This window comes from Panthera onca, chromosome C1, assembly GCF_046562875.1.
Source record: "Panthera onca isolate mPanOnc1 chromosome C1, mPanOnc1 haplotype 2, whole genome shotgun sequence".
NCBI classification, from domain to species: domain Eukaryota; kingdom Metazoa; phylum Chordata; class Mammalia; order Carnivora; family Felidae; genus Panthera; species Panthera onca.
In genome coordinates this window covers 128,214,473-128,229,557 of record NC_138346.1, presented here as the reverse complement: position 1 = coordinate 128,229,557, position 15,085 = coordinate 128,214,473, and the positions used below count along the sequence as shown (strand labels likewise).

The 15,085-nt window shown below is 44.7% G+C and overlaps 1 protein-coding gene across 2 annotated transcripts; it reads right to left on the bottom strand.

Annotated features, from left to right (window-relative positions):
• Positions 1-1,201: 1,201 nt before the first annotated feature.
• Positions 1,202-10,060, bottom strand: GNAT2 (G protein subunit alpha transducin 2). 2 transcript variants are annotated; one of them, XM_060626435.2, is made up of 8 exons: positions 9,943-10,060; positions 8,218-8,260; positions 7,789-7,930; positions 6,912-7,069; positions 4,599-4,727; positions 4,238-4,367; positions 2,399-2,552; positions 1,202-1,392 (listed from the first exon to the last, which is right to left on the bottom strand). In XM_060626435.2, exons 1-8 carry the CDS (start codon positions 10,058-10,060, stop codon positions 1,202-1,204), a joined length of 1,065 nt encoding a protein of 354 aa, XP_060482418.1. The 2 variants fall into 2 exon arrangements, with proteins under 2 accessions (XP_060482418.1, XP_060482417.1); XM_060626434.2 differs by lacking the exons at positions 8,218-8,260; positions 9,943-10,060 and having other exon boundaries at positions 7,789-8,151.
• Positions 10,061-15,085: the final 5,025 nt, after the last annotated feature.

Here is a 15,085-nt window from a genome sequence, read left to right as displayed (position 1 = left end):
TAGTATCAATATTGCTAGTAACAGGCTAAGTGTGAATATGTGTTTCTGGCAAGGAACAGATTTTCATTTTAATTGACACTTTCCTTTATATACTAAATCTTGGACGCCAGGAGCTTTCCTCACTAGTAGTTGTAGATGCTAAATCTGTACTTGACTTCGCCACCTCCTGTCAAGATAAATGCAAGCTTCGTTTCCCCTCAAAGGAGTTCAGAGAAATAATTTACTTGTTGTCCTGTATCGGGAGATGTTGTTTTCAGCCAGGCATCACATGGATCCAACTGCAAAGATTTTCAATGCCCAAAGCAAGATCAGCTGCTTTTTTTTGTTCTGAAACATGTAGCAGTTGAAATGAGAATTCTAGGTTTGCTCAGTTACTCTAAATTCTGTGATCAAGAAGTGGTAGCAATAAAAATCATTAATACTCCAAGTGGGAGTGTGTTGAAGTCTTCTAAATTTATTCAGAAAGTGTCTTGTGCACCTGAGACAGTTACTTACAGAGATAAAGGAAACTCAGTTTTTATAGTAGTTGGGGGGCAGAGAGAGAGTCTGCTTAATAAAGATGATCATTTTTAGACATGTGCCTTAGAAACTAACAAACTTACATCTTCTATTCAGTGATCCAGATCTCTGAGCTAAGGCACATAGGGTCTGTTAGTAAAAAATGATGGTAAGGTTTGCTGAGATCTCATTTTTTATTTTTTAATTTTTTCCAGACAGTAGGGAAAGTTGCTATTGTGCTTGGGATAGTTCATCTAAAAACTTGGTCTTGAATTTCATAAATGGCTGCTTTTACATAGGATTTCTTTCTGTGACTCTGACCACACAGCTTTTATGTTCCTTCCCTTTAGTTATGTTTGTGATCATTAAGAATAACCCTGTGAAGTAGTAGAAAAGTTACCTTCATTTTATAGATGAGGGACTCAAGGCTCAGAGAAATGAAATATTTATACTTTGTAGTAAATTGCAGAACCAGTACTGGCACCTGGGTCTTCTGACTCTTGGGTTTGTATTCTTTAAACTGCACTAGCTACCCCACTTTGAAAAGAATATATGGGACACAGTTGTGATCATGTAGAGTCTGTCTCCAAGGGAGAATGGATTCACTCTTCATGCCATGGTATATTGATCTATGATTTTTCTGCTTGAAATGAACCAGATTCCAAGCCTGTTTGTGGAATGTATACTTGAGGAGTGATGAGGATTAGAACAGCCCACAGTCCTTGAGATTTTCTTTGATAATAATATCTGTAACTGCATCAAATACAAATTTGACATTCTGTGTGTCTGTAGCACAGGTCATGTGACTGTAGATTTCTTTGACATCTTTTCGCATGTTGAGGTCAAGGAACTGACTCTTGATGTAATTCCCTGCATCTTCAAAAGAGTTGTTCCCTGGTTTTCCAGAAAAAATAGTGAAGAAATGGGATAAATTAACCCTTTTTAGCTGCTGGCTTTTTTTTTAATGTTAAAATTTATATATTTTGAGAGAGGGAGAGTGCAGGTGCACATGGTGTGCTTGCATACAAGTTGGGGGAAGGGCAGAGAGAGGAAAGAGAGACTCTCAAGCAGCCTCCACACTAATGCATGGCTTGATCCCACAAACCACAAGATCATGACCTGAGCCAAAATCAGGAGTCAGACCCTGAACCAACTGAGCCACTCAGGCATCCCTGCTCACTTACTTTTTAGGTGACCCACTTGATCCTTGAAATGTGTTGGACAGCTGCAGTTGGGAACATAATTTTAAAGGGAGGGTCCTCTTCTCTATTGTACTCCAGTGTTTATCACTTGAGTTGAGCAACAGAATTGAGGAGAGGGATCTCTTTGTCTCTGCCCTTGATTTCTGGGAGGTATCATTTAAATAGTCTGTGGCTCTCCTGCATCCTGTCTATTCTGTTCCAGGGACATTTGATTTTAAACTTACGACTGAATACCTAAGTTTCTCAGATTAGACATCGAAGTATCACTTGGACATCACAAAGCGCGTAAGAGGAACTGAGTATTAAGGGGATATGGCGGGGCGGGGCGGGGGGGCGCCTGGGTGGCTCAGTCAGTTACGTGTCTGACTTCAGCTCGGGTCATGATCTCATGGTTTGTGAGTTTGGGCCCCATGTTCGGCTCTGTGCTGACAGCCTGGAGCCTGCTTTGAGTTCTGTGTCACTCTCTGACCCTCCCCCACTCATGCTGTCTCTCTCTCTCTCTCTTTCTCTCAAAAATAAATAAACACTAAAAATTTTTTTTAAGGGATAAGGGATCATCAGCTTGGCAAAGCAAAGGAGTTTCACACTTAGTACCTCTTAAAGACAGGTTCCTTTATGTCTTCTTGGTATAGGAAATGAGGCAATCACCAGTCGTTACCAAGAAAGCATTACCATTATCTCCATCCCTTGACACTTACCATCATACTCTGGAAAACAAATGCTGAGATGGACTTTCTTGATTTTTTCCTCAAAGAGGTCCTTCTTGTTGAGAAAGAGGACAATGGAAGTAGCCGCAAAGAACTTGTGGTTACATATACTGTTGAAGAGGTGTAATGACTCATGCATGCGATTCTAGTAAGAGGAGACACCATCAGAGATATCAGACTGAGCTTATGGGCTATTGTCTACTTCCTGTTCTTGTTCCCCTTGGAGAGACTAGTGCTCCAAATGTAAGAGGAAAGTTGGGGAATAGCTTATCTCTTTTTAGTGTGGTGGGATAGGGCCAAAGAAATCTAGCTGCCTTTCTCATCCTTTTTCTGTCATAGCTGTGTGACTTGGGGGAAATCCCTGAACTTTTCTGAGTTTTAGTTTCCCTGTCTCATAGGGTTGTTATGGAAGTTCAATGAGGTCATGTATGAGTGTCTATGATAGTGGCTGGCATATAGGTGTACAATAAATGTTAGGTCAATCTTTGGCAGCCAGGGCACTGCGAAGGACTTTGACTCCGTAAGTGCTGCTTATACAGAGTTGCAACTAGGCGTGAGTTGTCATGTGCCCATTTGCATCTCCATGATAATTTTTCTTTTCAGGATGATTTTGATAAGCTTCTGTTACAGAGTCCTGGATCTCTGTGTGGGCAGGAACGTAATAGGAATTATTGCCCCAGTGTCAAATGGTGAGGACTAGAGAATTTCTCAGCGCCATACCACAAGCCCTTCTCCCTTATTTCTTCCTCTGATTGCCACTCTGAGCAGGTGAGAAGTGGTGCTATGTATCTGCAGAGTCTAGATGTTGCCAAGTGCCCCAGACCAGCCTGTTTTTAGGGAGCAGGGCCTTTAGGATTTCAAGTATGCTATTTGACTTGGGCTCAATCTTTTCACCCAATGAAGAAAGAAAACAAATCTACTTTTTGTGGCCTTTTGTCATTGCTAATGCTCCTGTAGAACCCCTTAAGACTTCATAGACTTCAGGGTTAAAGGTGGAAGAGATCTTGAAAAATGAATGACCCCATAAGACATTTTGGCTAGAGGATATTCATAGTGCTCTAATGTGAACTTGAACTACTAAGGAGAAGGGAGAACAACTGAGACAGGGATGGGAGTATAGGAGCTTTGTCTCCTATCAATAAGCTATGGGCCTCCATTAGCATGTTCCATGCCTTGATATTCTCTGTCTCAGACTCCAAGACTGGGCGGGCTGACGCTTGGTCTGCAGAGCTCCTATCTTGTTAAATTCTGCAGGCTCAAGAGACTCACCCCTCAGGTAGTCTTCCACGTGCCAATTTAAGTGGCATGTGAGAAACCTGGTCTGCAGGTCTCCCCTTAGTCCTGTTGACAGTACATATTTAGGCTTCCAAGTGAGGTTAGTAGTCCAACCCTTCTATCCTGTTGCACAAAGATGCACATCATACATTGTTTTTCTGCTGTATCATTTTCATCTCCTATCCTTTATTTCCATAGGTGGCCTGGAAGAGTCCTAAGTGTAACCCCTGCGCTTTGCCCAGTTGTGATCCCTTGTCCCTTTAATACTCCGTTCCTCTTGTGAGCTGTGTGATATCCAGGTGATTCCTGGATGTCTAATTTGAGACCAAGCTCACCTCTAGTAAATCTAGACCTCCAAAGTGCTAACATGGAACCTGCAAAAGGGGAAAGTTTTTCTAGAATTATTTACTGAGGCATTGATTTGTGTGCCAGAGGACTGCTAGACTGTCAATGTTAGCTGAAATCACCCAAGCTGAAGAATTGGTGACACAAAGCTTAGAGGAAGGGTCACAGGGGGACTGTCTATCAAAGCTGCTTACTGTAAGGGCCACTTACCACTTCGTCGTCTTCCACTAGCACCATATCATAGGCACTGAGGGCCGCACAGAAAATGATGCAGGTGACTCCCTCAAAGCAGTGGATCCACTTCTTTCTCTCTGATCGTTGCCCTCCCACGTCAAACATCCTGAGGGAAGAAGCAGCACATGTACTTGGTGTTTACAGAGGGGTGGCCACTTTGGGGCCAGTCGGCAATGAGATGGGAAATGGGGAGGAAAGAGGGACAAATAGGATAGTTATTCAGATTGGGCTTTAGTGAAGGCCAAGAGGCATCCCCAGTCCCCTTTTTTGGTATCTGAGGTGACCCCAGGGAACCATGTGTGTATCTGTGATGCCCCCCAGAGAGCTGTGTACTCACCTGAAGTTCAAGTCTTTGACGGAAAACTTGGTCTCAATGATGCCTGTGGTTTTGACTCTGGATCGTAGCACATCTTGCTCATTAGGGAGGTAGTCGGGGGCTGTAATCCGGTCTAATTGGTTCAGGTAGCTAGAGAAAAGAGATTGGAATGGATTAAACTTTACACAGCCAGGGCCAAGAAAGGTAAAGGTCCTACCCAAAGTTATATAACTAACTTGGTGATGGAATCAGGACTAGAGTCCATATTGTTAAATCTAGGGTTCTTTCCTTCAAACCCTCATGTGTCCTTACAAAAGGGAGTGTGGGCTGAGAGGCATGCCCAGTTGTGGCAGGGGTTCTGTCGCATTTAAGTCAAATCAGATAACTTTTCCTTAAGTTTTGCCTGGCTACAAAGTTTTCTAGATCCTTCAGTAAGATTTGGTGGTTTAAATGAGTGTCAAAAGTTCCAACAAGAAGCAGGAGTAGGGGCTCCTGGGTGGTTCAGTTGATTGAGCTTCCGACTCTTGATTTTGGCTCAGGTCATGATCCCAGGGTCGTGGGATCAAGCTCTGTGTCGGGCTCTGTGCTGAGCGTGGAGCCTGCTTGAGATTCATTCATTCATTCTCTCTCTCCCCCCGCCTCTCTCTTCTCCTCCCCCACTTTCCCTTTTCCTCCCCCTCCCCCACTCATGCTCTCTTTAAAATAAAAATAAATTTAACAAGAAGCAGGAGTAGACTAAAAGAGACTTCAGAGACATAAGAGACGTGAATCAGTTTAATACATGGACCTTGTTTATATCCTGAATCAAGTTGAGGGGCAAACAGTTGAGATAACTGGGGAAACTTAAATGAGCACTGGCTTGGATATTTGATGACATCAAGGAATTATTAAATATTTAGGTGTGATGGTTATGTTGTGATTTCTTTTTTTAAAAAGAGCCTCTCTCTCTCTTTTTTTTTTTTTTTTTTTTTTTTTTTTGAGAGATACATAGTGAAATTTTTAGTATGTAATGATAGGATATTTGGGACTTTCTTCAAAATAATCCAGTGGGAGATGGAGAGAAAATGGAACAAGAGTGGTCATGAGCTGGTAACGGTTGAAGTCAGGTGATTCACTGTATTATTCTACTTTCATATGTGTTTGACAATTATCATGAAAAAAACTTTTTTTTTAAAGACAAGAGGAAGGCAGATGTGAAGTGGGATGACAGAGAAGAAGGGAAGGAAAATTAACAAGTGTGTAGTATATGCCAGTATTTTCACATTTAAATTCTCATTTAACCTCATACACCTTCAAGTTTCATGTCCCATTTTACAGATGAATGTTAATTTCAGAAGAGTTGAATAACTTGTCCAAGGTCAAGAGGTACTATGGTATATTGTAAAAAGCATTCAACTTTGCGGTCAAATAGACCTGGAGTCAACTTCAACCTCTGCCATTTAACTATGTGACTTTGGGCAAGTTAGTTAACTTCTCTGAACCTCAGTTTTTCATCGGACTAATAAAAAGTACTATCTACCTCGAATAATCAAACGAGGTGGTGCACCTCACACACCCAGCAATGCCTGGGCCTTAGTGAGTAAGTGCTCTGTGGATGGTAAATGATAACTGTGTTACAAAATTAGATGACAGAAGAGGGATTAAATCCAGGTCTGTCTGACTACAGAGCTCATGCCCATCTATGAAACCATGCTGTTTGAGGTAGGCTTGATAAACTCTCTGTACCTTATCTTTTTGGAATCAGCTTTGCAAAGTTGGTTCTTTTAAATCCCTGACCTACTTCCTTTGGTTTGCCCTGGAAGTTTCTGTGTCCCTTGCCCTGGCACCCTGATGTAAAATGCTATGTGTGAAGGAGGCATTTGTTTCTGGTTGGTGGCCTAAGTAAATACACCTAGGTTACCAGCTAGAATATTCCACCCTGAAAAGGCCATCGTTAATCACCTGTTTCCTGGGAGGGCATGTGGCAGAACTGCAGGTCTGTCTTTGTGTTTGTGGTTCTGAAAGGAGAGACTATGTGCATGAATTTAAGAGGACAGCAGTCTGAGGGCTACTAAGCAGGGCACATTTGTTTTTAATTTGGGGGTCTTCAGCTCTATAGGCTGCAGTGAGCCAGATTGAAGCAGCAGAGTGGTGGCAACTATGTCTGTGTCCCTCTCTAAAGGCATTAAGTTCAAAGCATAGTAAAACACTGCTTAAGCCCAACACAACAGGTATCCACGCTGAATTCAGTCCTTTGTGACTCCAGCTTTCATGCCTGAAATTTTAGTCTGCTTGTGATTTCTCCTAGAAGGTTGTTTATAGCTAATCCCACCCCTTCCCCAGTCAGAGTCTTACTAAGATGCTGAGTCATTGAGCTGGTACTCTGCAGCTCTCTCGAAGCAGGCTTGCACCCCACCATCCTTCCACAACTTCCTGATGACCTCAACCAGCTCGGGAGGCATGGTGCCCTCCTCAGTGGAGTCAGCCAGGGTGTTGAGCTGTCGCCCAGTATCCTGTAAGGCAGAAACCTGGCTGAGAACTACACAGGAGTAATGGCTTTCCAGGAGGCTCCTGGGAATACTACTGAAAAGAAAGCATTTTGCATTGCTACTAAAGCCTAAGATGGAGATTGCAGCCAGTGAAGATGTTAAGAAAACATATGGATTAATTTTGAGTGTGCTTCTGAGATGTAGAGGGTGGCAATTTCTCCAGTCCTAGGATGTCTAGGGGAAAATAGGTTCCAGGGGCTTCCTCTGTGGTGTTTCTGTCTCCCATCCTTAGTTCAAAAGAGTACCGCCACAAAATGTGGGCCCTCTGCTCACAGGGAGGTTGGAAGTTTAAAGACCAGATTGACCATGACATAGATCAGATGGTAGACAACCATCACCTTTGTTCTTTCAATGATCCAAAGCTAGGAAAAGACAAATGCCAGAACTAGGGATTTAGCTTGTAAAAGTTCCATAGCCAGGCAAGGAGCCCAGGGGAGCATTTTAGATGGTAAGATAAAACAAAAAGGCAGAGGAAGCTGAGAACAGGTTTTGGTAATGTATTATAAAGGTAGGGATTGCATACTTCTCCAAGACTGAAGTAAAAAGACTGGAAGCTCAGTAGGTAGGACTTAGTTCTATGAAACTCCTTTCTGACCCATATTTCCTCATAGCTTGTCAGCTGCCTGTTTTCTGATCATTAGCCTTTCCTTCCAACCTTAACCGCATTGCTGTTAACCACATACCGCACAGCTTGGTTCAGCATAGTCAATACCCAGTGTGGACATGGCCTGGATGATAGCCAAGATGGACTGCAGCATATTCCCGTAGATGATGGCCTTGTACTCCAGACACTCTTCTGGTGAATAGCCATCCTGATGAATGATCCTGCAAGACACCCGGCCCATAGTTGGACCTGAGTAACCAGCCCTAAGGGATTGGGGATCTGGAAGGATTGAAAGGGTCATAAGAACACAATCTATTCCTATTGCTGTCCCAAAGTGGAGGGTGAGGGGAAAAGGGCATGCAGATGAGGGGCATTGGGAATCAGGTTCTTTATATCCTTTACATCTGGGTGCCTTCAGGATGAAGAGCCCTTCACCCTCCATGCCTCTACTGGCTCTACTGACTTCATCACCCTACCTCAGTCCTCGGGGGGCTTTGTTCTTACTCACTTCATCTGTTTGACGATAGTGCTCTTTCCTGACTCCCCAGCACCTGCAGGGAGAAATGTTTATGCTTCAGGTTTCCACCAATTCTCCCCAACCCTCCAGTAGATGGCTTGTGAGAAGTCTAAGCCAGGGCTTGCTTGGGAGTCTTGTTAGGAGACAACCTGTAGGGATGATTGCTGCCCTCAATTTCTGCCAGCCTTGAGCTCAGGCCATTCAGTCTGGATTTAGAGCAGAGTTTCTCAGCCTCTGCACTGTTGACATTTTGGGCTGGACAATTATTTTTTTTGTGGGAGGCTGTCCTGTGCATTGTAGGGTGTTTAGTGGCATTCCTGGCCTCTACTCACTAGAGGCCAGTAGCACTCTTCTCTTCCAGTTGTGACAACTAAGAATGTCTCCAGACATTCCCGAGTGTCCTGGTGAGGGGTGAGGGTGGTGGCAAAATCTCGTTGAGAACCACCGATAGAGTCAGGGAATTCCTTTAACACGTTTCTCCTCTGCCCAGTTTTACTCAGGAGAGTGATCTTGGAGCAGGATTGCAGAGAGCTGGATAACTTCACTGAAATAGTTTTTTTCATCATCTTGCTTTTTCCCTTATTGGCTAAAATGCCCTACTATCCTCTCATTTACACTCTGCTCTCCCTCCACATACCCTTCAACTCTCTCCCCCAGTTTGCACTGTCCTGATGCCCTAATCTCCCTCCCATTTAGTCTATGCTGGTTCCCTTTAAGCTGCTTATCCTGAATGTAGAAGAAAGCTGCTTAGGCTTAAAAGATCTCTCAGTGGCCTTGCTATATCTTTCCCCTTCTGTAGCTTTTGGGCTTCTTGGAGTCTGAGTCCAGCTTACAGTGGTATGCTCACAGATTGGCTGGGCAAAAGGAGGTGCCACCGCCTGGGGCTCCAGTTCACAGGCTCCTCATGGGCTTGGAAACAGCCCAGCCAGCTAATCTGCTGCTGCAAAGACCCCCCAGCTAGCCTATCTCTGTACTACTGTTGGGTTTTTTTTCCTAAACCAGGTGTCCCAAACTCTTTATTGAACCAAGAGGTTCTGTTTGCAGCTGTGACCAATCTCTCTGACCAACAGAAGGTGCTTGTCGTTTTTCAGCACAGACCTGTGATCTGCTTAGGGCTCATCAAGTTGATGAACCTCCCATCTGGAAGGGGCTTTCAAGGCAGCTACTGAACAGAAAGCCAGGAAAGGACTGCCGTAGACATTCCTCCTCCCTCAGGGCTGGCTCCCTAGTTATAAAATGTATACAGAATGTTTACTGGAGGCAAGGAGAAGGAACCCATTTATGTGGCAAGAACCAGTGGGCCTGCTTCTGGGACTACATGGCACTGATGCTATGGCAGGACTTCTGAGTCCACTGACTCAGAGCTTTCTGACTGCAGATCAGGTAACTCTAAGCCCAGGGTTCACGGCATTTACCAAGCTGTGAGGTGTGGGGTTTGGTTAGATTTGGAGATGGATGGGTCTCTCCCAGCCCTTGCACACTTCCTGGTTCAAGGAAGAGCAGAACTATTCCAAGGTAGCTTTGGTATTCTGCATCTCCTTGGGGTGGCTGTGCTCAGCCCTAGAGCCCTGATCCCTTAGCCTGAGACCAGATGGGGAGAGGAAAATGACCGGCCATCCGTCCTCCCCATGGGGTGGGCTAGAACCCATCTACCATTCAGGATAAGCAGGAAGGAGCAGTACCTTCTTCTCTGGCTCATCCTCCCATCTCGCTCACCCAGCAGTAGCAGTTTGACGGTCTTGGCTTCCTTGTCAGCATCCTCCTGCAGCTTCTTTTCTAGCTCCTTGGACCTCTTGGCCAGTTCTTTGTCCTCAGCACTGACTCCACTCCCCATCTTTCTGCTATCTCCTTCTCCGCTGCTTCTTCTGGCCCTTAAGCTTCTTCTCTAGGGTTTCCTATCTGTGAGATGGAAGATAAGGAAAAAGTAAATTGGGATCGAGTATCAGTTTTGTAGTCTTCCTCAAAAGCTGGTCGATAAGGGGCTTGGTGAGGGAGCAGGCTCTAGGTTCTCGTCCCCTGCCTGTCTTGGGTGAGACTTTCTACCCCAGCTGGAGACCTACTTAGTCTAGGGATTGTAGCCTTTTTATCTAGCAATGTGATGGGTCAAGCCAATTAAGAGCTCAGTATATGACAAAGGGCAAAGACGTGTTTCTGTAACTAAGAAAATGGCTGGATTTTGACACAGGAGGACAGAATGCGGGTACTGGAGCTTTCTGGAATGAGATCACAGCTGTCCCATCCTTTTGAGGGGCTGATCTCCTAAAAGTCTCTTTCTTCCTTGGATTCACTTGCATTTTAGCTCTAGAGATTAGATGTGTAAACATAGGAAGCGCTGCCTGTCCTGAGACTCCAGATTTTAGAGTCTTGTTTTCAAGGGCTTCAAGGCATCAAAGCACCCTCTCCATCATACCAGGCTGGTCCTGGCAAGGAAATCTTGTTTAGGGTGGTGCCCTTCCTGGAAAAATTAGAAATGTTTCCTCCAGCTCCTCCAGTGGCTGCTGCACCAGGAAGTTATCAGCATTGTTCTGCTATGTTGGGTAATCTCTCTATGTGCTTCTTTGTAGCACTTATCCCTTCATACTGTACTTTGCTTTATGAATGGGTTTCTCCCAGGCTGAATTGCTTCCGCTGGAGGTCAGGGACCAAATCTGATTCATATGTGAGTCCTTTAGACCGTGTGGTTTATTAGCAGACCCTCAGTAAAAGTTTGGTGAATGAATGAAAGAAAAAGTATACACAGAGAGAGCGGGCCTCCAACTCTGTAAAGCCACCTGAGGCCTACCCTTACTTGGTGAGTGAACTTTGCTGTTTAGAGTGGGAGTTTGTGCTGCCTCATACAGGAAACTGCTTCCTTGGGAAATTGGACTCTAGCCTCTGGCTTTGCAAAGGTTGGGGCAGCCCTCCCTCTGGCCCTCATTCCAGCTGCCCCTTCCTGGGAAGAAATGCCAGAGAGGAACCCAGGAGTTCTCTTTTGGACCTATGGAAGACTCTCTCCATCGGTCATATTTCTCTATGCCAGTTATTTCCGTTTAATTGAGTGGGTTGCTGGTGGAGCCTCCTCAGTACTTCGGGATTTTGCTACCCAAAATGTGGTGCAAGGCCCAGCCTAGATCACCTGGGAGCTTCTTGGAAGTGCAGGATCTCAGGCTTTAACCTAGATCTGATTTAGAGCCTGCATTTTAACTGGATCGCAGGTGACTCTAAGCATGTTAAAGTTCGGGAAGTGCTGCCCTAGGAGGTACTAGGGAATTGTTTTTTCCTCAAACCTGCCTAATCATGAGGATAACCTGAGATGCTTGTTTCTGTGTGTTATCGAATCTTAGGTCTCACTGATTGGAAGATCACTCACATTTCAAAGATGTTAAAATATCCTATATGTTTTTATAAAGGGGTGTGCTTTAGAATCATTAAGTTCCGGCAATAGTGCTAATTCCAGATCCTGAGAAACTCTTTTAAACTAATACAAGTGATTATCATCATCTGGCAAGTTTGGAAAAACCTGATCCAGAAGAGTGGTTCTCAACTTTTGTTGTACTTTGGAATTTACCCAGAGAGCTTTAAAAAATAATACTGATCTAATTGGTCTGGAATACAGTCTAGGTGTGGAGATTTCCAAATTTCCCCAGGTGATTCTAATGCGCAGCCAAGGAGTTGAGGACTTAACCTGAGCTTGAAGGGCTTAATGTGTTCTTTCCTTTTAGAGTGGAATTGCACTGTAGTGGCCTGTGCATTTGGACTGAGAAGCTGGGAGGGAGCCCCAGGACCTCCCACCTACCAGGTACCCTGAGCCATTGCTGAGCTCCTTCCTCCTTCCACCACCTTTCAGCTGCATATCTGAGCATCTGACTGAGAAGCCCTGGGCCTGGAGCCCAGACTCTCAGGGCTGATGGAGAAATAGGTAGCCGCCACGGTGCCTTCCCTAGTGATCATGTTTTCCCAATCAAAAATTGGCAAGTGCTTCTTGACTTAAAACAGGAGAGTGTCTTTGAAATTGTGATTGTCTTGGAATCTTGGCTATAAGGTTTCAGTAATTATACCTCCCCAGCCCAGCCCTAGCCTACCCACAATATTGGTAACCTACACCTAGGCCAGAGCTGTGCTGAAGCCTGTTGTGTTCAGAGCAGGGGACTGCCAGCCACTGTGCTGGCCGAGTTAATGTGGCTCCTATCAGTTCATTCTCACACTAACTTCAAGGTAAGTGCTCTGTCCTCAGTTTACAGACCAGAGAACTGAGACTTGAGGGGTAAGTAACCTGTTCAAGGTCCTATAGTTTAATGAGCAAATCAAGTGATCCTTCTTCCCACGACCCCCACATAAGCAGCCAGTGAAAGAACACTTGGAGGAAACAGGCAACATGCATGAGCTCGAAAACAGTAGCACTTGCAATGTTAAAGGAACCACTAACTTGTTTGACGCATGGAGAAAATGTTCGAGCTTGTTCCTTTTTCAGCTACCACCTCTGCAAACTTCTGTGCTGCTCCTACTTGTTTTGTAGTTTGCTGGGCTCCCATTCCGACTACTAAGCTGAGTAAGAGAGCTCCTGACCCTTGCCTGGCCTCTAATTGTGCTGACCCATCCTGATGCCAGTGACCTCCTGCCTGCCGTCTTCAGCTCTGATGCCTTTCGAAACTGTGACTGTTCTACTTTATTATTGCATTTGGGTTCAGTGACCTGGTGGAGTAGGAAAAGCATGTACGTGCTATTCCCATTTAGAAACACAGAAATATGATCCTCACATTAATAAACAAATTAGCATCAAAATCAGCTAGAGCTCAGGAGTCCTACTCACAGCCTGATAACCAATCATTTTGAGTGAAGAAAGACTCACCATTTCCCAACAAATTTGGTCCTGTTTCCTGAGCTAAGGGGAGACCTCAGGATCTGTCTTACCCTCAGTGATGGGGATTGTGGAGAAAGCCTTGTCTCAGCTGGAGTAGGGAGGTCATGAATGAAGAACTGCCCTCAGGACCTTCCAGTCCAAAGGAAGAGGTGGGGTAAATTCACAGAGAAGCAGCTGAATTGAAGGAACACTGTGCTAGTGCTGGAGAATTCAAAGCTGTTTAAAACCTACCCTCCACCCCTGGTAGGAAAGACCATTATAAACACATTTAACTGTCAGACTGAAAAATTCTGTAGAAGAAAGGAGGGAGCAACTAAAATGAACAGACTTGCAACAGAGAAAGCAGAACAACAATAGAAACGGAGGTAAGGCATTTTGGGGAGAGGAAAGAAAGCATGAGAGAATGCATGGAGGCCCGAGGTGCAACGTGTGCTCTGGGAAGACTGGGAAATGAGATGTGACTGGTGGGGCAGGAGAGGGAAAGGTGCAGGGAAAGGTGCGTGGAGAGGAGGGCTGGGAGAGGACAACAAAGGAGCATTGGGGCTAGCCAGTGAGGGCCTGGAATGACAGGGCATGGCTAGAGCCATTTGAATACTTACAAACTAGTATGGATGGATGCAGCTGTATGGAGTTGTAAACAATGCTGGGGGACAGGTTGCTTGAACAAGCTGAGAAACCAGAACCGAGTAGCTTGGTTCCAGAAGGATCTAAGCATAGGGGATGCTTTGGGAAACTGTTCTGGCCAAGGATCTTTGTGAGGCTGGAGGTGTTCTCTCCAGAGTCCGGTGTCTGCAGAGTGGTCTGGCCTAGTGGGGAGGCTGACATCACAAGTGAGCTGCGGGCCAGGGGCTAAGAGAAGCCTTCTTCAGAGAATTAAGGAGCATACTTGAGTGGGGGCCCGGGGTTCAGGGAGGGCCATTTAAGGAACCATCTGGTGAATAGAGTAGGAGGGAGGGAGCTGTATTTAGCTAGGGAAGATCTCAGAGGCTCAAAGACAACATTATGGCCCCAACATGAAAGAAGCTGGAGGCCAAAGAGGATGACTCACTCCTTCACTTTCCAAACTGTTTTTGCGTAGACAGTGAACCCCGCTTAGATTCTTACTGGTGTTGTGTAGGTGGAGAGATCGATGCTTAGCTGTAATCAGGACACACTTCCTAGCAGGCACTGTGTACCAAATGGCCTGGAAATAGGGGAGGGTTGTGGGGTGAAGGGTGTGTTGCAGATGGGACTAGGGAGGAGCATGAAGGGACTAGTGAACCGGTTTGCCTGGGTAGGGTGGAGGGCAGGGATTGCCACCTATGGGCTGGTTAGGTAAGTAGGTCCGGATTAAGGGAGAATCCAAATGAGACCTAGCCCAATGCAAGCTACCGCCCCTTAAAACTATGTCAAAATATGCATTTTATCAGAGTACAGTTGACATTCTACATGGTTACCTGCTGCTTGATTTTTAATTTTGAGATTTATTTTGTCATTCATTGTTGAGAGCCCAACAGCTTCAAGATTCCTAAAGATCCCAAGACCAATTTAGTCTGGGATTAAGACCCAGGAGGGTCTGTTGGGAGTGGGGTGTGGAGGCTGTTACAGATTTGTTTGTTGTTTCCTATTCCCTTGATTTATATAAAAGTAATGGCTATGCATGGTAGACAATTTTTTAAATGCAGTTAAGTATAAAGAAGGAAATATAATTCCCAATTCTACCACCCACAGATAATCATTTGTAAACTTTTTGGTGTGTCTGTTTTCTATGCATATATGTCATATAATTAGGGCCATACTGTATGTACAGATTTTTACATTCATTTTTTTGAAACCAAACTTTACATTGTAAACATTTCCACCTCATTAAGAAATTCTCCAAGAACAATTTTTAATTGTTGTATTTCATTGCATGCATATGACAAAATTGAAACATTTCCCTATTGTTGGACCTTTATGTTTCCAGCCTTTCTATATGATAAACATTGCAGTGATGAACAAATTCGTGCATATTTTTCTGGCAGCTCTTTAGAAGAACAA